General features: G+C 36.5%; 1 protein-coding gene across 1 annotated transcript; it reads right to left on the bottom strand.

The window, feature by feature from the left end:
• Positions 1-4057: 4057 nt before the first annotated feature.
• aqp3b (aquaporin 3b) lies at positions 4058-12301 on the bottom strand. Its single transcript, XM_058414887.1, has 6 exons — positions 12074-12301; positions 9000-9126; positions 8509-8646; positions 7317-7435; positions 6876-7093; positions 4058-6338 (listed from the first exon to the last, which is right to left on the bottom strand). Exons 1-6 carry the CDS (start codon positions 12179-12181, stop codon positions 6161-6163), a joined length of 888 nt encoding a protein of 295 aa, XP_058270870.1. The 5' UTR covers positions 12182-12301; the 3' UTR covers positions 4058-6160.
• Positions 12302-12587: the final 286 nt, after the last annotated feature.

The following is a 12587-nucleotide window of genomic DNA, read 5'->3' as shown; positions in this document are numbered from 1 at the left end:
TAAGGATTTGAGCGAGTTTGACAAAGGGCCAGATTGTGATGGCTAGATGACTGGATCAGAGCATCTCCAAAACTGCAGCTCTTGTGGGGTGTTCCCGGTCTGCAGTAGTCAGTATCTATCAAAAGTGGTCCAAGGAAGGAACAGTGGTGAACCAGTGACAGGGTCATGGGTGGCCAAGTCTCATCGATGCACATGGGGAGCAAAGGCTGGCCCCAACAGACGAAGTTAACACTGGTTCTGTTAGAAAGTTGTCAGGATACACAGTGCAGGATGGGTCAGGGCCGTTTTGTCAGCAAAAGGGGGACCAACACAATATTAGACATGTGGTCATAATGTTATGCTAATAAATGAGTACATTGTAAGTGGTAAAAGAGTCAAACAGCAATGAAAACAAAAAACAAATCAGAATATATATACATGTCTAGAAAAAGTAACAGATTCATGACATTTGTTAGGAAAAGATTGTTCTTTAGTGTTGTTAAGATGCACAACATGGTCCGAAGGTCCAATTCTAATACAATAGGTCTTAGGGCACTTATTTATATATATATATAGATATGTCTAGTATGTGCTAAATTAAACACTGTTTATTATATTTAAGCTTTCTTTAACCTCCTGCTTTACTCCAGTGCAGTGCAGACTTTTGTTCACTGGGTGTCACTGTTGGCTTTGTCCGAAACCGTGCATTGAAATCTTTTCCAGGAAAACAGAAGAAAGAAATGTAGAAGAAACAAAACACCAGCATTGAGTAAACAAGTCTATTCTTCATCAAGGTTAATATGATGCCTTAATGTGTAGCCATAAAATGAAACACTGCAACACTGTACTCAGTACTGACCGTTAAAAAGAGATGTCGCATAAGAAAAAAGAGGGAGAAGAAGCATAACTATTTAGTTTTTTATTTTAGTTTAGGTTTTAGGAGATTTAGACACAGAATAACTATATAATAGCTACTGTAAAACACGGAGCTGGTGGATGATACACAGGAAGATTTCCGTCCATTATAGTCAATCTGTAACTGAAAAATTGCATGTAGTTTATATGCAGTGTCTTGGAGAAGAAAGCAATTTTAGTATTAATTTATCATTAAAGGCATCCTGTTTATTCATGACATTTCTGGATCTTTGGCATTTTCCTATGTTTCATTATTTATAATATAGGGATTTGAATATTCTGATTTTTTTTATTTTTATTTTACCGTCATGTTTAGTCCATCTTGGAACTAAAAGACACACACACACACACACACACACACACACACATACACACACACTCGAGTCTGGAAACTCGAATGAAAGCTATTTTAAGTTCTCAAATTTCTGGGACCTTGCTCTGTAGAAGTGGGCGGGATCTGTGATTGACATTAGGTGTATTTGGTGATGCACGCTGCTAAAAGGCCATGTCAATGAGGATTTCGAAAATGTCAGGTTTCTCTTTTCCCTTGTGAAGTTCTGTCACATTTCAGTTGGCTTTTGAATAAAAGAGGCGGGTTGGCAATTTTGGGAACAATACTATTGGGGGATGGAGGGTGGATTCATGATTAAAATGGGTGAAAATGACTAATTCTCTAATTACAAGGACAAAAAATATGTGTTATTATCACTTCAGGCTGGAAGGAGTTCGATTTCAGATAAAATATATACTGTGTCCTGCAAAAGACCACTTGCATCAGGATAGAAATGTTTCATCGCTGAACTGATCCAGATTATTCCTAACTTGGATACTATATTTATGTATTTTAACCGAGGCCCTGTTAACCAGCAGCATGTTTCTGACAATCTCCCCTAACTACTTTTTGGAAATATTATAGTTCTAATTAGAATTGAAAGTACATGATTGAAATAATGAGAATGATGTAGTGTTTCATCTAAGCATAAGCTCCTGGAGACTTGAATTCACAACTGAGGATTGCAAAAAAAAAGAGCTTGGGATGTTTGTGTTCAGTGAGATTAATTAAAAATAGTTGTAAATTAAATAAGCTCATTAAAAAGACATGCAAGTTCTGTATCCAGGTCTGTAATCACAGCCCAGCTGTTGTTTCACACGTCATGCTTTCACACTCAGAACTTGTCCTGACATCTTTTTAACGTATCATATCTGCTCTAGATAACAGCCTCTGAGCATTTAACAGAGACCCAATGCTGCAATCTCTGAAGCTATTTGAACTGCTTCCAACCAAGAAATAAAAAAAACCAAAACAGTTTATTCACTGAAGGCTGTGTCCTTATTAAAAAGAACATTTCGGCACCTTTAATAGGCCCTTGTTGACTTCCCCTTGCCATTACCACTCCCCCCTTTAGAGGGTGGATTGTAAGTGTGTTTGTGTAGGCGGGTCAGAGAGTGTAACAAGTGCAGCGAGGTGGTTGGAGCATCACGCAAATCTACTGTGAATTGGCTGCGAATGCAGAACGAATACAGTATACTTCTGTAACACTGAGATCGTTTGACCATGAAGATTTCTGTCCAAGATAATCACCCGCACTGAACTCAATAATTACGTATAGTGACCGACTTTAGGGCATTTCTTGTTTCTGTACCAGCTCCTAAAACTAGCACTGCTGGGAGTGTATGGACATCCATGGCTTATAGACAGTGACTGGCACAAGCCATGTGTATCCATGAAAGCAGCATGCTGTTCAGAGACTCTTTAAGTAAAACAAAAAAGAATCTTTTTTTTTCAGGTTGGTTGCTACCTCTGTCGCTCAGCTTCTGTTCAGTTCATCTTATACACACACACACACACACACACGGCCACTTCCAAGAGTGGCAAGAAGACATCACTTAAATACATCTTTACTCCTTATGCTTGTCCTCAAACATCTCATTCACAATGAAATCTCCTGCTAAACAACAACCCAGAATGCTATGCTAACACCATGTTTTCTTCTAAGCACCTCATATATATATATATATATATATATATATATATATATATATATATATATATATATATATATATATATATATATTGCATATATGCAATGGGGAAAGACAAACACTGTGTGCTCTTCAAATAGTTTGCATCCAAATTCCAGAGTGCAACATAATAAAATTGTGTATGTATTTGGATTTAAACCTATAATAGGTTAATTTTTATTGTTTTAATTCAACAGGAACTCCACAAGGATGATGTCAGAAACACTGAAATGAACTCAAGTCAGTCAGAAATATCAGCATGGTCTATGAACTCTGGCTTCAGTTCCTCAACCTCAGCTATATCACTTGATATTTTCTTTCCTTTTTTGTTTTATTTTTCACTAACCAGAAGTCAAATTTAGACCACCGTGATGCTGACTAGGTACTAGTTACTAAGGATACTGTAAAAACATCCCATGACACAGAATGAACCGTGAAAAAATTTCCAAAATCCAAGGTTTCATTCTGTTTCTTTCGCAAAGATGAGAGCTTAGCACAAGCAACATGAAGCCCTTTAAGCCATTCTTTAGGCTGTGGCAATGTGACGGTGTGAGAAAGGTTTTTCTGGAACACATTATAGCCCTGATACTCACTGAAAAAGATTTGGTCAGCACAGTGTATCTGAACATCACAGCTGACCAACTTCAATTTGCAGCAACTGAACAATGCGCTCATTCCTGAGAGGTACAACATTCAGGCACGACACATCCAGCATCTCATAGCATCCGTCCACAGGTGAATTTCTGCTCTGACTGCTACAGAAAGCAAACACACTGCTAGAAATATGTTCCTAAAAAACTAGCACCACTGTGTATTTTTATTTAAAAAAAAAATTTAGTCTTTGTTAGGTTTCTTAGATCCAATAAACTCAAATACAAGCAACAATGAACTATATGGAAATGTATCTTTTATGGGTACTGTATATTTAGATCATTATTTAATATGCACTGATTATTTTATTTATTTTACCAGGCTATTTAGATGGCTTTTTATTCCTGAATTTTCCATGCAAAGTGGTAACCTTGGTCTTCATTCTGAGTTATTAGAAATATAAAGTAGAAATCTTTCAATATTCAAAATTAAAAACGACATGTTTAACATAAGATGTTGTCAGGGTCAATTAAATAATTAATATTTCAATTAAATGCTCAACAATTTAATAACATGTCAGATAGAATATCATCATTTCATTTGGGATTTTATGACTGTAAACATTTTTCACATAAAACATTTGATCATATACCGTATTTGCACACCACCTTCCAAAAGATATTCCCTCAATAAAAGATTTAATGATGTAGTCGAGAACACTGTCTAACACATCACTCCAAAATCTCCCATTGGTCTTCAACTAGATTGAGATCCTGTGACGATGAAGGCCATAACATACGATTTAGACCATTTTCAAGCTCATTAAACGATACAGTGTCCTTGTGCCATGTGGAGTCATGCTGGATAAGACAACTCCCATCAATATTTCATAATTGGATTAAGGCGAACCATCAGAATAACTTTATATTGATTTAAAGTGTAACTTTGCTCTAAGGGCACAAGTGCACAAAAAAACCCTTCTCACAGAAGAATCTTTCCAATGGTGCAATATCAATATCAAGCAAAAGTTGGAGATCTGTTTAAAGCTGTGATGTAAAATCCATTAGAGGGCAAAACTTTAGTGCCCATGTAGTAGTGTTGTTTGAAAATAAGTCTTCACCTAAGCAGGTTTTATTTATGGCATCATTGTTGAAAATGGCCTTCGACTTGTCCACTTTATGCTTGATGAAGCTGAAAAAGACTCAAACAGTGCGTTTTATGAGTGCCTCAAGGCTCAAAGGGAATTTTTTGGCAGAGATGAGAGGAAACGTAATGCCGGCCTTGGTGTATTGGGCCACATTGGACATTTTTCATGTTTTATTTACTGTGAAAGTCTCTAAATGCATGAACATGCCCTTAGGATGTAAGGAATGCTTCGAATATTCTATTTAGACAATGCAAACCTTAGCAACAAACTGTATCTCTAATATTTCAACATTTCCTTTAATGATACGTATATGTAATGGGAAAAAAAAGCATCTCAATTAACACAGATAAGTGTCATGAATACATAAATCGATAACATTAATACGATAAATGGAAAAAGGTTAGTAATTAATACAACAGATGGAAATAGGTTCCTTATGCTTGGATGATAACTATCACAAATTAAAAACAAAAATGAATAAAAGATCAACATATGCAGACCACAAAAGATTATTCAACATAACAATGACGAAATAACAAGTAACCACCAACTTAGAATTTAGGACTTCTGTTATCTATCCATCCATTTTCTGTAGCGCTTTTCCTACACAGGGTCACAGGGAACCTGGAGACTTTCCCAGGGGATTAGGAGCACAAAGCAAAGTAAAGACATCCTTTAAAACATACTACAGACAATTTAGAGATGCCAATCAGCCCACAACGCATGTCTCTGGACTTGGGGAGGGCAGAGGGAAGAAAGCACACCCCAGGCAAGGCAAATATACTAACCATGATAACCCCTGACTTCTGTTATTCCTTCTTATAATAAATGCAACAATTAGTACAACATGCAAAATAAACAAGTTATAGGTGGAGATGGAGGTTATTTTTAGACATATTTTAATCAGTGGGAAATTCTATCCATAGGTATACTGTATATTACTCTGCTTCTCTAATTATGTCTTCTTGTGGTTACCTGAAATATGATATAAAGTCATTATCTTCTTCTTAATCTCAATTATGTCAATACAGACATATGTGAGATAAGAAACAACACACTTTAAGAGGGAAAAATATATAAGTAACAATGCAAAAAAAAAAATGCAAATGAATTTTGATATGCTTTTAGTGCTGTTCAAGACACAGCTGTTCTTGAACAAGATTAATATGTCAGAAATAAGGATCTTGTGGTTTGTGGGTTTAGTGCAGGATTTAGCCATGTCTAGACTTGTCTGGTTATACATTAAAAGCAGTGAGTAAGAGAGGACAAACATTCTGGGATTTAGGTAGGACATCAGGGCAATCAGACGGCTGTACACAGGCAGTGAAATGTTATGTGCCAAAGAAAACATGGGACTTATGCTGTCTGGGATTTCGAATGGAGAGAAGAGGGACTATGAGCTCTAAATGTCAAAGGGAACATGAAGACAAACTGTCTGGGATTTGGACCGTAAGAAATGACTTTAACAATAAAAGAATTATAAGTGAGATTTTACACTATGGCATTTTACCCAGACGCTTTGCATGACTTCAGCCTTACTTTCTCTTTGCGGGTTTCTGCTTCTTCCCTCTCTTGGGATTCTCCCTCCAAATGGTATCCCACCATCAGCTGGTACACCAAAACGCCCACCATGGCACCGATAAATGGTGCGAAGATCGGAACAAAGAACCAATAATCGTTCACTCTGCAGCAGGAGAGAAATGAGAAAGTAGATGCAATTAGTATATTTCTAGATGGTTAAACCTAGCATAACAAGATATAGGCAGAGAAATGTAGGGTTTGATTCAGCATCATTGTGGTTTTAATCAATGAATGTCTGCAGTGTGCTGGGAATGAGTCAGAAGAAAAATGTGAACAGAAATTATGGAGTGGTGTAAATGCTTAAAAGGCAGGCAATGATCAAAAGCTAGAAGCATAAAGCATCTATATATTTTTATATACCACATAAAACCTTATATACCATGCACTGTATTTCATTTGTTTCATTTCATACCCAAGAAACTGCACCTTTACCCTAATTAAGAATCCAAGTGTCCATGAAAATGTATTAATATGTAAATTTTAAAATGTCACCATGTCTTTTAGCCTCCCTAACTCATTTTTGAGTGCAGTGGTACCTTAATATTGTGTATGAGACACTGCATATAAAGCAATAATGAAGCATTAAAATATCATGTCTACTTAGTAAAGTAGTATTTATTTAATTTAGTTAAGTACTGACGTAAAGACTTCACTGCCCCAGCCTGCAATTGAGGTAAAGATTCGGGGTCCGAGGTCTCTGGCTGGGTTCACGGCGTAACCCGAGTTAAATCCCATAGAAAGGCCAATAACCAAAACCACAAAGCCCACAGTGAAGGCTTCTAGCCCACGTGGGATTGGGTTGTTATACGGGTCCACGATGGCAAGTATACACACGATCAGAGCTGCTGTGCCAATCACCTGTGCAAAATGGACAGAGATCTTATTAAAATGGAAATTCATGGGAATTTAAGTCTTTTTAAACCACTATTATTCACTGCTACTCTGTATTTTCTCAGCTCATGCCTTATATTCTCATAATAATATACTGCATCAAATTTGTCAAGTCATTATTTCTGTGAAATAGTCACACTGAAGCTGAGATTTCTGGAAAATTTAATGTGGGGAAATTCTTGTGTCTTACTTGGTCAAAGAAGCCATTGACCAGGCTGAGATGTTTGGATGGAAATGTGGCAAATATTCCAGCTGTAGCATTTTCACCCAACACAATCAGACTGCCTTTCCGATACTCCCAAAGTGCATCTGCCATTGCAAAAAGTGAACAGAGTTAGGTAGGTGTACAATCTCTTGACTATAGAAGAGCTACTAACAGATATAAACTGGATATCTAGTGAGAGGGGAAAAGGACTTGATAAAGGGAGTGTAAAGGTTACCTATTAAATGTTTATATACACCTACCAGGCATAACATTATGACCACCTGCCTAATATTGTGTTGGTCCCCCTTTTGCTGCCAAAACAGCCCTGACCCATCATGCACTATGTATTCTGACACCTTTCTACCAAAACCAGCATTAACGTCTTCAGCAATTTGAGCAACAGTAGCTCGTCTGTTAAATCGGATCACACGGGCCAGCCTTCGTCTCCCTTACATGCATCAGTGAGCCTTGGCTGCCCATGACCCTGTCGCCGGTTCACCACTGTTCCTTCCTTGGACCACTTTTGATAGATACTGACCACTGCAGACCGGGAACACCCCAAAAGAGCTGCAGTTTTGGAGATGCTCTCATCCAGTTGTCTATCAGCGCCATCACTCATCCAAATCCTTACATTTGCCCATTTTTCCTGCTTCTAACACATCAACTTTGAGGACAAAATGTTCACTTGCTGCCTAATATATCCCACCCACTAACAGGTGCCATGATGAGGAGATAATCAGTGTTCTTCACGTCACCTGTCACTGTTCATAATGTTATGCCTGATCGGTGTACTTCTAGGCTTATAGATACAGTCATACCCCGCCCTACGTCGTTAATTGGTTCCAAGAGACGCGACATAAGTTGAATTGCGCTGTAAGTTGGAAATGCCCCTATAAAGTGCTGTATATGTTCCCTATCATGACACTATGATTGAATATATGTATTTTCTTATTTTCTAAAAAGAATTTTGTTTAGTTTGGTTTTATTAGCCATTTTTCATTGTTACTATACGACAGAGGGACTGACATAAGGTTGTGTAAAGCGACGTAAAACGGGGCACTACTATACTTGTATATATAATTACCAGCTACTGTAATTAACTATACCAATTCTGAACTCTTCACACATTAAGCATTTTTTTATTTTTATTTTGCCATTTATTAAAACTCTTACTCACCAAAATACATGCCAAATATGATTCCAGATCCAAGGAAGGCACCTACAGTCTGAAATATGAAGTACACAGGGAACTTTTTCCATGGTTCTCTCCCAAGGATGCAAAGAGCAAAGGTCACAGCTGGGTTCAGATGACCACCTGTAGAACATTCAAGAAAGATAAAATGGTAATTGTAGTTAATCTTACTAGCAAACTAGCAAAATTATTGCCACCCTTCATAAAAAAAAAGCAACAACTATCAAGCAACAAAGTTAAATATTTACTGTACATATATATATATATATATATATATATATATATATATATATATATATATATATATATATATGAATGAATGTTTGAGTGCATGTGTGTGTGTAACTTTATATATATATATATATATATATATATATATATAAAAAGTTACACACACACATGCACTCAAACATTCATTCATACCTGGGGGCAATTCAGAGTATCCAGTGCATCAAACAGCATGCATAATACTTCACCTGAAACTTGGCCACACACCAAAATCCCAAGTGTGGCAGCGAAACCAAATGCGAAATTCACCGTCAGGAACATTCCATGCGAACCTTCACTCAGGACTAGCTGAGCAACAGCTCCACAGCCAAACATCTGGATTGGGGGTGGGGGGGGTGACACTGTTATGTTCAACATACCTCAGTGAAAAATGTTCTTTACTTTACTCTTTCTGATCTGTTTGCTCATTCACAGTATTAGCAGTATCATGCAGCAGCAGTTGATTTTAATTCGAAGACGTTTTAAAATTAAAATTGGTGAACCATTTCAAGAAAATGTATTTTAAATGCAATCAAGAAAATGTAGTTTGTGATTCAGCATGAGGAGCTTTCTTCCATGTCGGACTAAACTAATCAAACAATATGACACATAAGCATTTTTTTCCACCAAAGTACAAATTCAGATCAAATGTTCTGATTTGAGGAAATATTGTCACATATCTGCACTCAGACTTAGCATATCAGACAAGTTTAAGTTTAACTTGTTCCTATTTACATGTTTTTCAATTAGTCACATGTATTTCTCTAAGCTGTACTCATGTTTTCTAAATTCTTCACACATTAGCAAGCCAGCTGTCAGTGTGGATTCAACTGTGGATCGGTTTTCAGTGCAAAAAAAAGACACTGAATAAAGGTATGGCCGCTTCACAGATCCAGAGTTCGATCCTTAGCTCAGGTTACAGATTGTTCAGAGATTGTTCTGTGTTCACATGGGCTTCAACTCGGTCTCCTCCCATCTCTCAATGAGCGTGGTAATGTGTGTTTATGCTTTGTGCTGTACATACATAGCATGAATGACTCATTTAAATGAAATTCAGTGCATTATTTTTTCATTATTTCAGTGAAGGATGTCTTTAGAGCTTGATAGATGTTTTATGTATATGTCTATAAATATTTATCAGTATTTTTTTACTGCATTCTTTGAATTAGCATTGTATTTTTTTATGCACTTACTGAATAAAAAAGCAGAAAATATAGCATTGAATCATTTGCAGCATTTCTACTCCATTTCATATTCAATATATACAGTATAGAGAGAACGTTTTATACAGTAAGAGAGAAAATCAAAGTCAATTGCTACATGTTGTTATATAACATTATATATTTATATATATATATATATATATATATATATATATATATATATATATATGTGTGTGTGTGTGTGTGTGTGTGTGTTTAGTGTTTATATTGTGAGATAGCATTTGCTATTAAGGTGATCCATGACAGAAGGAAATTATATTCCCTACAGGGCGGTGGTAGCTCAAGTGGTTAAGGCTCTGGGTCGTTGAATGGAAGATTGGGGTTTAAGCCCCAGCATCGCCAAGCTGCCACTGTTGGGCCCTTGCCCAACCCACCCTGCTCCTGCTTCTGACCACAGCATTCAAGGATGGGATATGTGAGAAAAGAATTTCACAGTGCAGTAATGTATATATGTAACTTAACTCAGAAATAGCATTGTGTCGTTATAGTGTAATTAGTTGAGATTTGCGTATCATGATCTGATATATTGTTAAAGCAGCATGAAGTCTGATTTGAAATCGAAGTGTAATGTTGTTTACACATTCCTCAGATAGAAACACATCATAAAAATATCCCCAGAATTATAATATAGCAAAAATTCCTGCATTTACAGTCCAGGAAATGGTTATGATTTTGCAAGGCTATGTCTGGCTTAGTGGGCATGCTTTGTTTTTCCTGGACAGTTGAAGAATGTGAAGTGAAGCTATAAATACCATGTGTAGGTAAGAGGTAGTGTGTGTGTGTGTGTGTGTGTGTGTGAATACCTGTTCTATCCCCCTAAAAGGCTCCAAACCCCAGCTAAGTTGTGTAATAAAAAAAAAAATCAAAAGAATCCACCCTTAACAGACTGAAAACAACATGGGCTGAGAAAGGATTTACGAAACATATCACTGTCTCAGTCACCACCTGAACTAGATTAAGATCTTTCATCCCATGAGCTAATAAAATACATACGAGCATATAGCCAGAGACAATGTTTAGTTTAATGTACTATCAGAACAATTTTAATCTTTCTGCATACTTTCCTTCAAGCTGTAACATTCCTGTAGCTATTTTATACCAGAAAATATAGGTTATCAGTGACTCTTTTGCATAGTCGAAAGTCTTGTGTGTGTCTTGGTGACGAGAACAAAGGGATACACTCAAATGAAATACTTTTTTTCTCCCTTAACCAACTGAAATACACATTATCGAACCTTTCATTTTCTTCCATTATGCTTTTTTATATTATTAACATCAGCCTGACATGAGCAAGAACTGTCTTTACCTCACATGTTATTCGAAACCAATTAAAATTAGGTCATATTTCTCAAACGGAAACCAATCCTTCTTGACTAAGCTAATATAATAAGCGTGTTCGTTTTGACTGAAAGCATTTGAGGTAATAAAACACAACAGGAGACGGAATTAATAAAGTCAGGTTCCGATTTTAGTTGATATAAATCTGCAGCAGTTAACCATGCGTGTTATAATAGAAAGAAATGTCTCGACTCTGAAATATAATGATTTAAATAAATAGGTCTATCAGCTTTATTCCTGTGGGAGCTGTCTTATTATATTTCAATCATTCTCTAATTCAATTTAATTGCAACGCTTTTCTGTTTCCTCGGGGCATTTTGTAATCTTTTGTACTTGATCTCTAAAGAACTCTTAAAGGAAGTAATAAGGAAGTACTCTGAAGTCTTTTTTATTTCTTTAATGGGTGTCACACCCAAGTTTTTTTTTTTTATCTAGGCCAAGTCTTGTTAAATTTATAATTAGCATTCGATCCAGACTTCTTTAGTTGGGCTTTTTTTTTAGCAGACGAAATGCAAACAAACAAACAAAACGAGAGAATTAGTTTAACTCAGAAATATATATGACTTTATAAAGTCTAAGTCCTTCTTTTCCTGGACAAAATCCAGTCTGTGGCGGTTTTAGAAATGATTTACTGCTAAATAGAGACAGTCAGTTATCAATTATACATTGCCAAACTATCATCAGTGATAAAAATGTAAGATAAAAACATGTCGAATTCTCACCACCAGAATGAGGGTGCCCAGGCATTCCGCAAGAGCCTGACGCATCAGTAGGTTTCGGATGTGAAACATTTGCATCATTTTGTCCATGAAAACCTTTTGCCTTCCCATGATGCCACAGACACAGTAGGATTCAGAACCTCAGGTAAAGATGAAGATGACAAACAGCCCACAATACCTTTGTCAATTCATAAGGGAGGCACATGCATCCCTTGCTTTTAAACAGAGAACACACACACACACACACATGCACATACCTTTGAGCACTCCCTTTCTTCCTTCTCTGCCTCCACCCATATCTTTTACACACCATTTGTTTTCTTCCCCTCATGTGGATATGTTTGTATGTGTGTGTGTGTGTTTGTGAGAGAGAGAGAGAGACCAGGTTCTGCATAAGTACTACTATATTACGTTTATTTGATGCATTCATTTTGTTATTTGTTTTTAATTATGCATCTTGTGTTTTAATTTTTCATTCTTTTATTTTTGTTTTCTTCTCCTTATCCAGGGAAGATGA

The sequence above is a fragment of the Hemibagrus wyckioides genome, linkage group LG18 (assembly GCF_019097595.1).
Source record: "Hemibagrus wyckioides isolate EC202008001 linkage group LG18, SWU_Hwy_1.0, whole genome shotgun sequence".
Taxonomy (NCBI): Eukaryota; Metazoa; Chordata; class Actinopteri; order Siluriformes; family Bagridae; genus Hemibagrus; species Hemibagrus wyckioides.
Note: the sequence above shows the minus strand (reverse complement) of the source record. Positions and strands in the feature narration are given on the sequence as shown.

Excerpts from the sequence above, each read along its gene's own strand:
- aqp3b (XM_058414887.1), bottom strand. The coding sequence starts at position 12,181 with ATGGGAAGGCAAAAGGTTTTCATGGACAAAATGATGCAAATGTTTCAC. Across the intron at positions 9,127-12,073 it reads TGGGCACCCTCATTCTGGTG|ATGTTTGGCTGTGGAGCTGT; the intron begins GTGAGAATTCGA and ends CCCCCAATCCAG. Across the intron at positions 7,094-7,316 it reads TCAATGGCTTCTTTGACCAA|GTGATTGGCACAGCAGCTCT; the intron begins GTAAGACACAAG and ends CATTTTGCACAG.